The 18,410-nt window shown below is 43.4% G+C and overlaps 1 protein-coding gene across 5 annotated transcripts in view; it reads right to left on the reverse strand.

The window, feature by feature from the left end:
* KLHL29 (kelch like family member 29) overlaps window positions 1-18,410 on the reverse strand; it is a 614,706-nt gene that overhangs the window by 208,110 nt on the left and 388,186 nt on the right. For all 5 annotated transcript variants that reach the window (XM_043510166.1, XM_038395785.2, XM_043510165.1 and 2 more), the window contains 2 exons: window positions 16,090-16,231; window positions 9,473-10,012 (listed from right to left, as the gene is read on the reverse strand). In XM_043510166.1, coding sequence (XP_043366101.1) covers window positions 9,473-10,012; window positions 16,090-16,231 — 682 coding nt within the window. The remainder of the gene's footprint in view (window positions 1-9,472; window positions 10,013-16,089; window positions 16,232-18,410) is intronic.

The raw sequence follows: 18,410 nt of genomic DNA on the forward strand, positions 1-18,410 counted from the left end.
TGCTTTTGCTTCAGACAAGGTCCTTGTGTCCTTTTGTCTTACAAAACCTGATCATCAATTATTTCCAGTTAAGCAGTTAATTTTTTAAATTAATGTTTGTCAAGTGCTTTGAAGATGTAAAATGTTATATAAGTCCTACAGTATTAGTATTATTTAAAATAGCTGCTGTTCAAAACCCAGTCTCGCCGAGGGTTAGAAGACCATATCATCTGTAATCTCAAGGCACAGCAGGATGAGCAGTGTTTCTGTTCTGAAATGTTTCTATTTCACAAGTCTGTTGAGACTTTTAAAAACAATGTAATATGGGACGGAATCCTTCTTGTTCTTGTTCTGGTTGACAAAAAGGAGAAAGTAATTTCTTTCTTCTGGAGAAAGTTCAGCTACTGCTCTGTTTCAGATGGGTGACCAATGGTGTCCCATATTCCCAAACATTTTGAGCGAGATCCCCAAAAATTTGCACTTCAATAAATCCACATGTGTGGAGGTCTCTGGTTCTCTTCTAAGATAGCCCATTTCAGAATCTCCAGCATGTGTGTGTGTGTATACATACTTATTGTGGTGCTCACAATAGCACCATAGATGTGTAATGTACTATACAGATAAAATATAAAGCAGAGAACAGTAACAGGATGGCAGGGCTCTTCTATTGACTCCACCATTATCATAATCAAGACAAATCCCAAAGGAATGTAGCCTCCCTGGAGATTGAGTGCTGCCCAGACTGATCTCTAGCTAAGATGTTCTGGCTGGATGTTCAGTCTATGTCCATTATTGGTGGTCTTACTGTGCCAATTAAACTTCCATGTGGTTGCCAAGGGTGAAATGGCATCCCTTCATAAATACACTTTGTGAACTGCTGGTCTTCCATCCTAAACATATGTTAGTACCAGGAAAACTAACTGCCAAAACCAAACCAGAGATGATGGAGGTGGTTGCTGGAGGGTTTGTCATTGCTGATCTTGACCTAGCATTTGCTGAAGATGACGAGAATCGTCAATCCACCACTCTTCAGCCTCCTCAGCACCCAAATTTCACTGTCGTATGATACAGTTGGCATACACATGGTTCTAATCTGCAGCGTCACAGGGAGCTTCATGTCATGATATTTTTGTGACTGAGAATTGTCTGAAATATTTTTATGAACCCTATGTGTGCCTCAGTTTCCCACTGCACTTCGCATTGTAAAAAACATTGTCTCCTGCTAAAACAGGAAGCATGAGGTATGTCTGGGTGGAATAAGTAAGGTCATTAAAGAACTGTCTGAAACTGACCCTAAACCAGAGCATCCAGCAAGACAAAGAGACATCCCAATGAATGAACCATCAGCACCTAACAGCAGAAAACTCTGGGAAGACAGATAAGGAAATGGAGGAGGGGAAAGAGGAAGTGAGAGAAAGCTGCAGATGGAGGCCATGACTGCTTGGCTGACTTATCGTGGCACAGAGTGAACTATGGCATAACTTCTGCCTCTCTGGACTAACCTAAGGACTTTCAGATTGTGTGTGCCAAGTGTCTAATAAATGGGGACCATATTTTGAAAAGCCTGCCTGTGTCACTGTAAATACTCACTGAGAGCATTGTGCCCTGAAGCCACAGGAGTCTGGCTTGGCTGCAATGAGCCATGAAGAGAGCCATGGATCACTGGTGTCAAAGGCCCAATCTCCGAGTCTTAGAGGCCCTAAGCCTGCTCACGTGGAATTGTGTATGTGTCCTTGGGGTCTGGCACACTAGAGAGGTCACTCCCAGGAGACAGGTTACAGGCTGAGGCATAGACCAGACCCTGTGACTCTGTGACAGTCTCCACAGAAGCTGTTGAAGGGCTCAGAACAGTGGCTGTGGGCAGAACAGGGCAGTGGCTTCTGCTATACAAGCGTCCACATCTTTTGAGCATCCTCCAGCACTGTCTGTGATGCTTCCATGTATTTGACAATAGACACCTGCTTGATATGCCATCTGCACAGGTTAAGACCGAGCTGATAAGGTGCTGAACTTCTGTTGACTCAGTATATGCTGATGCAGCTTGTTAACGTACTAGAAAATTAAAGAAGTTATAGTGGAAGTGGCTCCTGTGGCAAGGGAGGAAATCCTGAGAGAAATGCCAGGGACAGCCAAGCTCCAGGGACAGAAATTTGTGGTTTACCTTAGTCAAAGCAAAACCTGAGGAAGATTGCTCTAAGCGTATGGAATAGCATGGAAGCAGGTAGACAGGTGGGCATATATAATGACACAAATGGAACATCCATATAAGTGGCACGAGTCTAAGAAAGAAGGGCAGGGAAGAGGGGGAACAAAGGGAGATATTAGAAAATAAAGAGAAAAAAAGAGAAATTAGAAAATAAATTTAAGAGCCTTGACTGGAAGAGCGAAGAGTCTGAACTTGATTTGGGAGGATACAGGGAGCCAATGAAGGGATTTTAAGACGGTCCAAATGAACTCTGGAGCAGAGTTTTTGATGGGTTCAAGAGGCTGAAGTCAGGGTGTCAGAAAGGCCACAGAGGAGGAAAATGCAGTAGTCGAGGCATGATGATTAATGCCTGCACAAGAATTTTGCAAATCATTCGTAGGAATTTGGTGCTCACATGGTGTGAATCCAAAGGGCGACAAGGACACCTAAAAAAAATCCGTACTTCGTTCCATGTGGCTACAGTACTGAATGGACAGGACCAAATTACAGAGCAAGCAGTATTTGAAAATAAAATTAAACAAAGGTCAGATATGACTCCCCCTAAATTTATTTTGAAAATAGTTGGCTCACATTGGCATTGGCAGGGCTAAAGGGATTCAGAAACCATATTCTGTGGAACCTCATCTTGAATGTGGTTTTACAAAACCGTTTTGGACATAGTTAGACCTGGTCCACACTGACTTGCCATCCATATTCAAAACCAATTCCCACATTCAAAGCCTTACTCCCCGCACATTGTTTGAAGGAGTTCAGCAGGGAGAAATTGTTTCAATTGTTCAGATTTTTTTAAAATCGTATCTTCAAATATATCCCCATTTCTATCATGGACAGGATCTGAAAGGGGCGGAACCACACCACCTACCAGTACAAGACATAAGCAAGGTAAGATTCGTCATACATTACTTTCAAAAGGAGGTAAACTCAAGGGTACCAGGTCTGGTACCTATGACTCTATGTTAAAAAGTAGCATTAAACAAGGTATCAGGCAGCAGATTACTTTTAAGAGAGTTAGGCAACTAACTCTCATTAATTAATTTGTAAATGTCCCAATAAAATACATTGTAGCAATTAGATTCTTGTGTTCTGGTTGGAAGTCAGAAATTGAAGACATGCACTTGCTGTGGATTTCCAGTTTATCAATCAAAAACAAAACAAAACTAACTACAGATCAAATACCTATCCTTTATACTGTGCATTCAGTAAGTGCTTTAGGACTCTTACAAATTCTCTTTGACCATTCCACTCAGAACTCTCTGTATGTGAAGAATTGACACATGGTGGCATTAAGATACAGTGGTGAACTTTGAAAACAATCCTGCTCGAGCATGAATTGGTGAAAATTATTATTGCAACCTCGTTCTGCTGATTACCATGGTGTCTGAGTGCCTAAAGCTTCCCTAAAATCATTATATTTAATCTTGGAAAGATTATATTTTAAAGGGTCTGATACTGTACATGCAGTTATTTGCGAGTTAAAAACAGTGGGTGAATGTGCTAGAATATCTAGTTACCACACTGGGCCTACAGGTTATTATTTATTTGTATTTTGGCCTAAATCAAGATCCATCAATGTCCTAGGAACTTACAAACACAAAGAGTTTGTTTACTACCCTGAAGAGTTTACAGTGTAAATAGACAAAACAGATGAAGGAGATTAGAGAGGATTTATTATCATCACAATTATACAAACAGGGAATTGTGACACATAGAATAAATGACTTGTCCAAGGCCACACAAGTAGTCTGTGGCAAAGTAAAAAATTGAATCCAGATCTTCTGTGTCTCAATCCAAAGCCTTAACCCCAAGACCTGCTTTCTTTTAGGTAGTTAGAGGCTAAAAGTTAGCTTTTGCACCTGCAGTTAATTTTCCCAAACAATTTTCTGCCCAGAATTAGTTACAGTCACAAAACTGCAGGTCAAGTTGAAGACCCTTTAAAAATAAGTCCTAAATCATAGTAAACATTTTTTTTTGCATAGAAAGAGAAATGGATGATTATCAACAAAACCCTGTGTTGTACCAAGTCAACATTTACAAAGAAGAAAAGTTAGTAATGTTTGAAGGCTAATGAGAGTTCCAGTGTAACAAGGTCAAGGGTGAAGAGTATAAATGTTCCCTTTGATTAGGTCAGTGATGGTGCAACAGTATTCCTTTGTAGGCATCATCTTGGTTTTACTTCATGATGTTTGATAATGCTTGAAAATGAAGTGTTGAGAAATTAGTAAATGCTCAGATTTTATTTCTTTATCTGTGATGACTTCTACAGTTATTTCTTTCTGAACCACAATTAGCATCTGATCTATTTTCCTTGCTAGTTAAAAAACCAATACAACCAATAAAATATAAAAGAAAAATACTTGGAAATAAACAGCAATATTATCCATCAAAATCCATACATTAAAATCAAAGCCTCTCAAGACTAATTATAAATTGCAGGGGAAAGTACTGCAGTATAGAACCTTGTTAGCCTCCATGGTTGACATTATATCAAATTGCTTTAAAAATACACTTTTTCATATTGAGAGAAGTTTTCAGAGCTGGTCTTGGAATTTTAATACAGTACACATGGCAGGGCTATTCTGTGGATTTTCCACAAGCCCTCAGTAAGAGGAAGCATGTGGTTGTGCTGGCCCATGAGGACTCAATCTCAGTTTGGTACCTAGTTCCCCCATTACTCCCTAAAGGATGTAATCTGTTCCAGTCCTTTACCTGATACATATTACATTCACCCATCCCACATGCTGGCTTAGCTGTGCTCTGACCCACTCCAGGCTCAACGCTGCAGAAGGTGAAAGAGAAGCCCTGAAGAGGTTGCTCTCCTCCATTGTCCTATAAACTACAATGCAGGTAGCCTGTCTGAGGGAGTAAAGGGGCAACTTAAATCCCTTTACTCCTCCAGGCAGGTGGGCTGGGCAAGTGACAATCTAGCCACAAGATACTAAAATTGTACTTGAACATTCTTCTTGCCTCACTATAATTTCATATTCTAAAGCAAGCATGTACACATTTATTTATGTGAGCTTCAGTAGATCCTCAAAAAGGAAAGGAGTACTTGTGGCACCTTAGAGACTAACAAATTTATTTGAGCATAAGCTTTCGTGAGCTACAGCTCACTTCATCGGATGCATCCTCAGCGCATAGTTCTGAATATATTTTTCTTTCTAATTCCCATGACACTTATCTTTCCAAGACAGAACAGGACTTGAAACAAGGATGGAGTGCAATAGCTAATTCTGTGTTAAAATATTTGTGTGACATTTCTGTATTAAGGTGACATGGCTTTGGATGATAGCTAGAAATGCTACTGTAAATTCAGCCCAAAGGCAGCTACTGTCTAAACCAGTCACATCTCAGTACTACTGATGATCATATATGATAATAGATCCTACACATTTCACAAAGCACAGAGATACACTTCTTCATACATGGTGCATAAAAGCAATTATCATTTTTTAAAATATTATTTACTTTTCCCATAATTTAGATGCTTTGTAAATATGAAATACATTTGATTAATGAGGCTAAATATAAAAAATCGTATTTAATACGTTACAAAAACAAGCAACAAAAAACTCTCACAGGATCTCCTCCCACAACCCAGTTAGGAAGAAAGATTTAGAGGCCAATCCTGCAACTCTAACTCATGTAAGTAAATCTTTATTTATGCAAGAAGTCACATTACAATTAAAGGGAGTACTTGCTTGAGTAAACATCGCATGATTGTGATGTAAACACCATAAATAGAGAGAAAATCTGCTGTATGTAACAATTCTTGTAAACATTCAAGAAACCACAAACGATTTGGCTTCTTCAGTCATACGTTACAGAAGATCACTTTGACCTATTGCAAATGAAACAGCATATCAACCGTGCCTTTAATTTTTTGTAATTTATTTGTTTAGCTTTAAATAAAAGTTGCCAATTAAGAAACACAGTTGGGAGTGAATGCATTTTAATTTGGCCCCTACAGGAATACAATTCAGCCAAATGAAACATAATTATAGGAAACAAAATGTGAAATTTCAAATCAGTTGACTAATGAAGTCTAAAAATATCAGTACTTCCCTTATTCTGACTGGCAAGACCTGTTCTTTCACTTAGGGGATTGTTCTGTAATTATTCAGACCTGTGCAAGACTGGACTGTCAAGTCAAACAATAAAACAGAAAATCTCAGGAATTTAATAAGATAGATCCTAAGGCCGTCTGCAGTAGATCTTATTATACTGCTGATCAAGGTTCCTCTCCAAAAGAGAGAACATCTTTTAAAAAATGGTAAAAGACCAGTTCTGACTTTAAATGTTTCAACAGCTTGATATCATCACGAAGTGTTTCCATTTCTTCTCTGATAGGAAGCTGTCTATCATGTAAGAGCATGAAATCAATTGGGCTGTAGAGCCTTAAATCCTCTAGGGGAGAAATTAAAACAATTTTTTTTTAAAAAATGACCCACATCCAAACCCACATGGTTTACAATACGAATCCTACTCTACCACAGCAAGTTTTTAAGGTTGGGTTTCAAAATTCAGTTTTCTTCTCCCATCCCTCCCTGTCCCCCCTTTTTATTTTCTAAAAAAGAAAATAATGTATATGCTTGTTTGACATTAGATTTGCCAAGCAAAATTGAGTTTTATAAGTAAAGGCTTTCAAGATTAGAAGTGGAGGAAGAAATGTCGTTTTTTTCTTCTTTTTTTGTAAAACAAGCTCTGCTTTTGAGGCATTTGTATATGCATGCTTCATTGTCTCTCTTTACCATTAAAAGACAGGAAATAAATTAGCTGCTGATGACCCTACTAGAGAAGCTAGTTAAATCTAATTCCTGGGAAAACAGCTGTCTAGCCAGCAATTTATGAAAAATAGCAGGGCTAATCTGTTAGCAGTTGTCACTGGTTAGAATTGGTGGTTTTCTCCATATTCTGCTTCTGAACAAGTCCTAGGAACAAAGGTTCCCAATCACACATAGAGGTATTAAGTTCTTCTGCTTCAGCCTTGTGTGACTGGCTTTCTGTGTACCCTTTCCTCACCTTAACTATTAGCTTCTCTGAACTCAAGTATCCCACTGTTTTCCCGTCTCTCATTCATATGTCTTTGTTCTAACACACAACAGAGCTGAGACTACTTTTAGAATTGCAAGCCTAGAGTTTGGAGCAGTCTTAGCATCACTGATAGTCAAGAGTCTGAAAACCAATATTAAAAGCTTGCCATGATAACACATTTTCCGCCATGAGATTAGATTATGGTTTGAAGCAGTCAGAGTTATATTGCAAGTTAAATGCCCACAATTGGATGGGGAGTGGTAGGTTGTATCTGGAACACCTGAAGCTACTTGCACTGATTAAGCAAGGTTTTTAAGCATATGTCTAACTTTAGGCACGTAAGCAATCCCATTGACTTCAGTGGGACTACACAACTAGGCACTTACAACTAGGCACATGCTGAATCAGGGCCTTAGGCTTGGCCTACACTTAAAAATTAGATCGACCTAGCTACGTCACTAAGGGCTGTGAAAAATGTTGTGCTCCGTGCGATGTAGTTAGGTCAACCTAACTCCCAGTGTGGATAGAGCTAGGTCAATGGAAGAATTCTTCTAGCTACTGCCTTTCAGAGAGATGGATTAACTACATCGGGGAAAAATCCCTTCCGTCGATGTGGGAGGCATCTAAATTGTGCCGCTACTATGGCACAGCTGCAGCGAAGTATCTGTGCTGCTGCAGCTGCTGTAATGTAATCGCACGCTCTGTCTGGCAAAGTGACGTAATTGACCATATAGGTTGAGAAACATTGCTCTGGAAAAGAAATGGCTTCAGTATAATAGAGAAGGATCTAACAGAACCACCACAGCTAAGAATCTCTCAGGTTTCATCTAGAAGTTCCTTTTTTCCCCAATGGCTTATAACATGTGAAACCAACCAGGAAAACAAGGTCTTGGACTAGAAGGATTTGTTTTAAGGGAAACAATTGACAAAAAACACTCAGAACAGCAGTTTACCAATTTTCAACTGTTTGTCTGTATTTGTATCACTCAAAGCTCATTTAGCTTTTACAGGAGAGAAAAATAAGGAAGGCCAACAGCCTGCAATGGGGTTTAGTTGTATTTGCTAGTTTGGGACTGAAAAACTAGAAAGTAGTCAAGATATTTTGCTTTGGAAAATAATTGCTGAGCATGTGCAGTACTGGCTTTTCAAGAGGTGTTGGTAAGGGTTTGCACCTGCCAAAATATAATTTATATAATAAGCAGTAAGGGTTATTGGGCTAATCATTTTTTAATAAAGATCTCTTGGCCTTAATACAGATTTACACAATAGACTTTAATAGCTCATAGTGAGTACATAATTTACACATGGGCCTTGCCTAAATACAAATATAAAAATAACACCACTGACCTAATGGATTCTTTGTGGTCTTTTGCATCAATTAAATAGATTTTGCTGACAGGTAGATGTTTGTGTTTTTTTAAGCTACAATTTGTTTAAGCTTCACACGTGGTATATTAATGATATTTTTAAAAGCTGGGCAAAACCCAAAAAGTTAAATAAAAATGATCACTAAACAGAGACTAGATTAAAACAACATTCCAGTGTCTGGTATCAGACTGAAACTGAACATAACATTCCATTGTGCCTGAGTATAGTAGCACATTTCGAAGCTGCTCTTCAGGAAGGATCAACCTTTGAAGATCCACTGTTCATAGATTATTATAACACTTAAGCCCAATGAAGTGGATAGTGCATAGACCTTCACCTTTAACACTGAACTGCTGGTTTTCTTTGGCTCCAGTCAGTAATGTAACTTTCACTTGTTTGGTTCCCTTTGAAATGCACGGGGTGAAAACAAAGTTTTTACTCTTGTAACTTAGGCTGAACTCAAGCCGAAGAAAGTGGTCTGACTTATAAATAAATATATTACAGCTCAAAAGGAATCATAGCTGCTGTTCTGTGCTGCACAGTTTCTATCTCATGTGCTTTGAGATGTGGAATACCAGATTCTTTGATGGACCCTAAAAGGTGTCATTCAATGCTAAAAAAAGGCTAAGCTTTTCTTTCTCTCCCTCTTAAGAACTGGTTTTGTCATCTTTAATTCATAAAAGCTATTGCAACGCACAAGACAGGAAACTGATGCTGGAGTGCTGGCACAAGTACATCAACAGTAAAGATGTTTTTATTGGCTAGGCTGCGCCTCTTTTACAGGTTTCTTGGCAGAACTTGAATTCTGTGGCCTAATTCATTCCTGAGAATCCATGTACTGTGGCACCATGTACCAAAAACAACATTAAGAGGTCCAGTCTGACTTACCTTTTGGATGCCAAGGGTCTGTGAACTCGTACTTTCCAACGCCAATAGTCCGTAGCATTTGTACCCCGTTTGTGGTTTCCTGATTGCCTGTCTGGTTGGGAGGAAGCTGAGGAGCAGCATGCCCATTGGTAGCTGGAACACTATTGGGTAGGGCAGCTGAAGGCAGAGCAGGTGGTGGTGGAGGCAGAATAGGACAAGTCATATGACCATTCCCTACTGCAGTGTGGCCTGGGTGAGTCACCTGGCCAACCCCAGTCATAGAGGACATGATTGGCTGGCTGTTAGTGTACAAAGGCTGGCTTTGCAGGTTCACAACCATGTTATTCAGAGGCTGTGAAGGCTGCTGTTGAAGCTGATAATGAGCTGGCATTAATGGAAGCTGAGGGGTAACGTGAGGAGGGAGTGAGGGTGTAACTCCAATGACAGGGGCCTGGACGTTCACTGCTGGGCTGAAGGTTGGAGGCTGAGTCATTCCATATGAATGAGTTATAAGAGTTGGCTGGCTACCGGCTGCAACTGTTGTAACCCATGGTGTTGTACCTGGGACACAGAGGAAAAAGAAAAGCTAGCAATAAGAACAATTTTGGCAAAAATAAACAAACAAAAAACAACCTCACACAAACTTTCTTTTATGTAAATGCTGTCCATAAACGAACCTTTTAGTATCACCTAAGGTTTCTTTTTTCTTTGCAGTATATAAAGTGGTACTGGATCTGGAACTATTCCAAACTGATAAGTGCCTAAAATTGCTGCAGTGATGTGAGTGCAATTGTTAAAATACTGGTCAGGTAACGTGCAGCATGTTTACAATTTTATGTAGTTTGTGCTTTATGCAGCTTAAGTATATGCTTCCAAGAAAATTAACCTCTTTCCCCACTGTGCTTTCATGGCTCCCTGACAAACACTCTGCATGTGTAATAGTAGTGCTCCAGCCACTACAAAGAGGTTGTAATTAGGCATCTGGCATAGCTGCACAATGTACAATGTGTGTCTGGAAGCTGGAAATCGTTTCAGGTAATTCCGGACATGAAAGAGATCTTAAAGTACTACCCAGTGCCTTTTACTCTGGCAAAAACAGAGAAGGGAAAAAACACAATAATGAACTTGCAGGCATCTCAATACATTTCTATTAGCTCTGGTTTACAAGAAACTTGAGGGGGGTCTTTACAATGAGAGAGAAAAATCCAGCTGCAGTATATATATGTAGTGGTAAACGCAGGATAAACAGCTACAAAAAAGGGAGGGGTAGTAATTAGTCCCAGGGGATTAAAAAGCTTCTCCCTGTCCACTAAGGAGATAACCACGGGGAAATAAGGTTCAGCTGGAAAACGGGTTCCTAGGGAGCTAATTTGGTTCAGCTGGCTCCAACTGGTGGAGACCTTTTTAAACCCTCCCCGACATGGAAGGAGAGGAGGAGAAAGTGAGAGAAGGAGGGAAGTTGCCAGTAGGCTAAGGGCAGCAAGACACCGAACCCTTTGAGGAAGGGAGGCTACACTCCCCTGCCCCAGAAGGGAAGGAAAACAAACACAAGGGACTGATCAGGGAAAGGAATAACCAGACCCTGTGCTACCTGTAAGGATTTGCCTTGCCCAAGCTGGTGTCTCCAAGGTTAAAAAGGACTGAGTCTGCTGAGGAGAACGAGGTACTTAGCCACACATGGTGTCGGAAGTGGGATAGTGAGTGAATAAGGCTCGGTGGCAAGCCATCTCAGGGCAGGTTTTAAAAAAAATAATGGAGGATGTAGTGAAGGCATTGATACAGGCCACTGCAACCCAACAAGAAACTACCAGGATACAGATGGCGACCCAGGAAGAGGCAGAAGATGTCCAATAGGAGACGAACCAATTACTGATGAACCAGGTGGCCCAAGATCAAGCCACCCTGACTGAAGTACTGAACCAGTTGAAAGGCCTGACACACGAACCCCAAGGGACCCGGCTGCTGCGGGCAAGCAACTATTTACAGAAGATGACAACAGACGTCGATATAGAAGCATATCTCCTCGCGTTCGAGAGAACGGCACTATGGGAGGCCTGGCCCCAAGACCGGTGGGCAGGGATCCTGGCTCCATTTCTGTGTGGGGAGGCCCAGAAGGCCTATTTCGACATGACCACGGAAGCAGCTATGGATTACCCCCAGCTGAAGGCGGACGCCGGCCATAAGGACCCAGCGCTTCCACGAGTGGAGATACCAGGACAACAAAGCGCCAAGGTCCAATCTTTTTGACTTAATCCATCTTGCCTGGAAGTGGCTCTGCCCCAAGACCCATGGGCTGGACAAGGTAGTGGAGATCCTAGTGTTGGACAGGTACATGAGGGGGTTGCTGCTGGACATATGACGATGGGTCCGTCAAAATGATCCCTCCTCCTAGTTGCCGTCGTAGAGAGGCACTTAGCAGCCCAAGAACTTTCTTGGATCACCGGGGAAGGAAGGCGCCAGAATCGGAGACAAGTCTCCGCGCCGAGGCCCCGGTTTGCCTTAGCACCAGGCCGGACAATGGAAGGGAGGAAGGAGGAGGAAGAGTAGCCGGCGGTCCCAGAGAGACTTGAGGACTGGGGGAGAAAGACTCGGGGGATAAAGCCCAGCAGCCAGAAAGATAGGGGGCGCCCTAAGCGGGTTACCGATCTTATGCCTGTGGCAAATTAGGGCATACCGCTGCCAAATACCCGAATCTAGAAGAGCCCATGCAATGCGAATTGGGAGATATAGGGGGACCATGTGATCTAATAAGTCTAGTCGGGGTTGCGATGGTCCCTCATAGATACACTAGACCCATTAAGATGAATGGTATAGAGACCACCACGTTAGTCGACTCGGGGAGTACGATCACGTTGGTCTCAGGGAAGCTGATGGGGGGGACCATCTAACCTGGGCCAAGCACTCAGGGATATTCTCTGTGCATGGGGATGTCAACTATTAGCCAACCATCCCCGTAAAAATAGAAGTTCGCGGAAATCCCACTAAGGTGACGGTGGGAGTAGTTCCGAAACTCCCCTACCCAGTCCTTATCAGACGAGACTTCCCAGGATTTGATAGCCTACTTCCCAGGGAAAAGGTAAAAGAAAATAATGACTCTGGGACCCAGGGTGTGGCCCCGCTAGTTAACCCTCCCCCACACCCGGCCTTCCATGAATTTCGCCAGGATTTGTTCTCCCCACTGGGGAAGCCCTGGAAGACTTGGAGGGAAAGGAGGGAAGATAAAAGGAGGGGGACGAAGATCCTGACCCAATACCAGAAGTCTATGCTTGTAGGGGAAAGAGGTGGCTCAACCAACAGTGGGACTGGGCCAGCGATCAACAACCCTATTGCCGAACTGGGTTCCCCAGGGGCTTTCCCTGAAGGGGAGACTCTGGTTGACCTCCCTGAGTCTGGACAAATGGGGATCACGCTTGGGAATTTTCGTCAGGATCAGGCCAATGATCCAATATACAACAATATTCATAAAGAAGTAGTTGAGGTAAATGGGGTCCCCATGGAGGGGAGAGTTAAGGGCCCAGGGCCATGTTATGTGATTAAGAATGATCTGCATACAGAGTAGTCTGGGTCCAAGAGCAAGTCGTAGAACAACTTTTGGTCCCACAGAAGCATCAGAGGCGTGTGATGGATCTGGCCCACAGCCATTTGTTTGGGGGCCACCCAGGGGTTGATAAGACCCTTGATTGGATCCTGCAGAGGTTTTTTGGCCTGGCATTTACGTGGCGTTCCAACAATATTGTATGTCCTGTCCGGAATGCCAGATACATGGGCCCCGACCACACTTAAGGGCCCCTTTGGTACCTCTACCAATTATTGAGACCCCATTTGAGCAAATAGCTATGGACCTAGTAGGGCCATTGGAGAAGTCAGCTGGGGCCACCAGTACATTCTGGTAATATTAGATTATGCCACCCGATACCCCAAGGCTGTACCCCTGCGGAATGCCCTAACCAAGACCATAGCCAAAGAATTATTCCAGATTTTTTCCAGAATAGGGATACCCAAGGAGATCCTGATGGACCAAGGGACCCCCTTTGTGTCTAAACTGATGAAGGACCTATATACAATGCTCCACATACAGACCCTCAAGACATCGGTCTACCATCCCCAGACCAATGGACTTGTCTAACACTTCAATAGGACATTGAAGAACATGTTGTGGACAGTGGTTAGTCACGATGGGAAAGAGTGGGATGCGCTGCTGCCCTACTTGCTGTTCCGTACGGGAAGTACCCCGGGCTTCCATGGGATTCTCCCCCTTCGAGTTTTTATATGGTCACCACCCCAGGGGCATATTGAACCTGGCTAAAGAAGGCTGGGAAGAACAGCTGAACCCAGGGAGAAACGTCATTGAACATGTGTTACAGATGAAAGGCAGGATAGCCCAAGTTGCCCCCCTTGTACATGAACACATGGAGAAGGCACTAGAGGCACAACAGACATACTATAATTGCCAAGCAGCGACGGCAATTGCCACGGTGGAGAGCAAGCTCCTGGCCAGGTGGCAGGGGCCATACGAAATAATAGAAGCTATAGGAGAAGTCAACTATAAGGTCCAACAGTTGGGTCGCCGGAAGCTGGAGCAGATCTACTGTATACATCTGCTGAAACCCTGGTGGGATAGAGAAGTTCCAGTGGTTGCACTGGGGCGCCATCCCCTAAAAGCAACCAGCCCAACCAGGTGGGGATATCTCCGAGGCTGACTCCGGAACAACGATCAGAAGTGATCAGCCTGATCAAATGCAACCAGGATGTGTTCTCGGAAAAGCCAGGCAGGACTACTGAGGTTCACCACCACATCCTCACAGAACCTGGAGTGAAAGTGAACATCAAGCCATATCAGATCCCGGAGGCCAAAAGAGAAGAGATCAGGACAGAGGTCCAGAAAATGCTGACCTTAGGAGTCAATGAAGAATCTCATAGCCAATGGTCAAGTCCTGTGGTATTAGTGCCTAAGCCAGACGGCAGAATGAGGTTCTGCAACAACTTCCACAAGTTGAAGGAGGTATCCCAATTTGATACATACCCTATACCCCGGATAGATGAGCTAATTGACAGACTGGAAAAAGGACTGTTTTCCTACCCTTGACCTGACCAAGGGCTATTGGCAGATCCCACTGGCCAAGACCGACAAAGAAAAGATGGCCTTTGCAACTTCAGAAGGTCTGTATCAGTACACCGTCCTTCCCTTTGGGTTGCACGGCGCTCCCGCTACGTTTCAATGGCTCATGGACAAACTGTTGCGACCCCATGGCAAGTACGTGGAGGCCTATCTCAATGACGTCATTATATATAGCTCCAACTGGGAGATGCACTTGGAGAAGTTGGAAGCAGTCCTGGACACCCTGAGGAAGGCGGGGCTGATGATGAATGCCTCCAAATGTTCGATTGGGTTAGCTGAGGCCAAGTACCTCGGGTATATAGTGGGAAGGAGCATGGTGAAGCCCCAACTCAACAAGTTAGAAGCTATATAGAAGTGGCCCCGACCCCTCCAGAAAAAACAGGTCAGAGCCTTCTTCGAACTAGTGGGGTACTATAGACGGTTCATTCCCCACTTCGCCACCAGGCATGCATGCCCATTAACGGACCTAACAAAAGCTAGGGGCCCAGACGTAATACATTGGTCTACCGCGGCCGAAGGTGCTTTTGCGGATCTGAAGACGGCCCTGTGCACAGACCCCGTACTTATAGCCCCAGACTGAGGGAAGGAGTTTATCCTGCAAACCGACGCCTCTGAAGTAGGGTTGGGGGCAGTACTTTCACAAATGGTCGGAGACGACGAACACCCAGTCCTCTTCCTCAGTAGGAAGCTCTCCTGCCTTGGGAACGGAAGTACGTCGTAGTGGAAAAGGAATGCCTGTCGATAAAATGGGCCACAGAAAGCGTACACTACTATCTACTAGGACAGAGGTTTACCCTTGTCATGGACTATGCCCCTCTGCAGTGGATGCATCAAAACAAAGACAAAAATGCGAGAGTAACGAGATGGCTCCTGTCGCTTCAACCCTTCCACTTCACAGTACAAAATAGGTCTGGAATCCAACATGGCAATGCGGATGGCCTATTGAGAGTGCACTGCTTTCCGACCCAAGTAGCCCAACCCCGTAGTGTTGAGCGGGGGAGGGGGTTATGTGCTAAACCCAGGACAAACAGCTACAAAAAAGGGAGGGGTAGTAATTAGTCCCAGGGGATTAAAAAGCTTCTCCCTGTCCACTGAGGAGCTAACCATGGGGAAATAAAATTCAGCTGGAAAAGGGGTTGCTAGGGAGCTAATTAGGTTCAGCTGGCTCCAACTGGAGGAGACCTTTTTAAACCCTCCCCAGCATGGAAGGAGAGGAGAAGAGAGTGAGAGAAGGAGGGAAATTGCCAGTAGGCTAAGGGCAGCAAGACACCGAACCCTTTGAGGAAGGGAGGCTACACTCCCCTGCCCCAGAAGGGAAGGAAAACAAACACAAGGGACTGATCAGGGAAAGAATAACCGGACCCTGTGCTACCTTGCCCAAGCCGGTGTCTCCAAGGCTAAAAAGGACTGAGTCTGTTGAGAAGAACGAGGTACTTTGCCACACAATACATATATAAAGGACTTACAATAAAGTCTAATATTTTCCCTTGTAGAATTACAAATAAGATTAAAAACATACCTGGGTTTTCATTCTCCCTCATCTGTTTAGAGGGTGGTTCATCTGTGTCCCAGGGTGTAGACTGATTGATGGGTGTCTGTCCCCACCTAACACTAGTTGCAAGTCCTTGAGGCTGATTTTCAGTCTTGGAAATGCAAGGCGTCTATCAGAAAGAGAGAGAATACATGGAATAAAAATGTTAAGAATAGATAGAATAATAATTGTACCTGAAAGCTAGCAGCATTTATTGTTGTAGTAAAAGAATATAGCTTAAGATCTTTAAATATCATTTTTACAGACTCGCACTAAATGTTGGTGCAATACAAATAGCATTTGAATAAATATTTCTGTAAAAATTTAATAGAACCATCATTAACAAAAAAACTCAGGATTTTCAGAAATAAATTGCTCTGCATTTTTTTTAACCTTGATAATATCTGTTCATATAATCACAGTTTATATAAAAAATGGAACCATTTTCTGTTTGCTCGGTCTTTAAAAAAAGTGAGTTTTTGTTTAGCAGGATGCAGAAGGGAAAAAAAGAGCTACTTTACAACTGTAGGACAAATTACCATAGACTTGTAAAGAGAAGACTTAGTATTTAGTGTCTGGCAACCCCTAAAATTGAACACTAATAATAATAAAAAAAGCACAGTGTAACTGTCTGCTGCTAAAGTGGCTACGCTGGCAGTTCTTCAGAGCTGTTAACATAACTGTAAAGTAGTGAAAGGAGCAAGGCTCACTAATCATGGAGGGGGGCATAATCAGAATGACAATCATGTAAACAATCATACAGGATTAAATGTTCAGCTAGGCACCCATTGGTTCTTCCCAAACAACTCATGATCTTACTGAAAAGACGCCTTTGAGTGCTCCAGCAGGTCCAGTTTTTCTAGAACTGCAGCCTATTTCGTTGCTGGGGGATTAAAAGTGTTTATTGGTATTAGCAACCATAAAACAAATGGAACAAGCTGCCTATTAGTCAGTGATTGAGCATTGAGGAAACAATATTTAGATCCCTCAAGCATGTAAGTCCTGTCTGCCAGGTTGACCACTTGTTGCTCTATGTTCAGAGGAGTAATTTGGCCCCAAAACTGAGGGACAAGAAGCTGGCTCTATAAATGCTCTTGGTGCTGCTGTCCCAGTTGCAAGTTCTGTCAGAACTGCAAACCCCTTTGACCTCAGCAGAACCTCAAATCCCCTCTATCAAACCCATCAACTTCCCCATCTCCAGCCCCTTAAAATACATCTGCTTCTCCCCCAAGTCCATTGGTAGTTCCCCTTCCACTCCAAATAGATCAGATTTCTCACTAGTCCCCCTACCTCTGAGTGTCCCTCGGCCTAGGGTGATCATATGTCCCGTTTTGGCCAGGACAGTCCCTTTTTTAAACCCTGTCCTGGCTGCCCTGATTTTTTTGGCAAAAGTGGGCATTTGTCACATTTGCTCTTGCCAGCTTGATCAGTGGGGGGGCACGGGGAGTGGCAGTGCCAGCCCTGCACAGGTGGGGGAAGCAAGGCTCCGGCGGGGGCAGGCAGGGCTTGAGTGAGCAGTGACGCCAGCCCCAGCCTTTTGTGGGGGGGGGGGGTTCGGGAGAGCAGCAACCTCTCATGAGTAGGGGGCAGGCACTCGGACTAGCCTCCACTGTGTCCCGTTTTCCCTTTCGGAAATATGGTCACCCTACCTCTGTCCCCCATCTTTCTAGCTAATGTTTCTTCCTGTTTTTACCCCAATTCCCTCTGACTCCCTCATTTCACCTCTAGGCTCTGCTTCCTCTTAATCTCCAGCCCCTCACCAATAGCACCTTTCTCCCTCGAGCTTTAGAAGGTGCCAGGGGTTCTCCTTCTTTCTCCTATAGCAGTGGGGAGAGCTACGCCCGGCAGGCAGAACCTCTCCCTCCCCTGAGTCTGCCTGAAGGGAAACAGCCTTCTCTGTGCTGCTCTCCCTGCTGGTCAGCTGCTAGCACAGTATAGCTGGTAGAGGCTCCGTGAGAGAGACAGGGGGGTGAGGTAGTATCTTTTACTTGATCAACTTCTGTTGGTGAGTGCTCACCTGAATTAGATTTCTGTATAAACTTGAAAGCTTGTCTCTCTCACCAACAGAAGTTGGTCCAATAAAACATACTACCTCACCCACCTTGTCTCTCCAGTACCCTGGGACCGATATGGCTACATCAACACTCCTCCTCCAGAGAAACATTTTTTAGTTAAAACCGTACTTTTTTCCTATGAAAATGTCATTTTTGATGATTTTTTATGGGAAGTGATGAAGATTTGGTTTCTAATTGAATTCCCCCCCCCCAATCAGTAATTACATTTTCAATTTTTTGTTTTTACCACTTTCC

Source organism: Dermochelys coriacea, chromosome 3 (genome assembly GCF_009764565.3).
Source record: "Dermochelys coriacea isolate rDerCor1 chromosome 3, rDerCor1.pri.v4, whole genome shotgun sequence".
Lineage (NCBI taxonomy): Eukaryota > Metazoa > Chordata > Testudines > Dermochelyidae > Dermochelys > Dermochelys coriacea.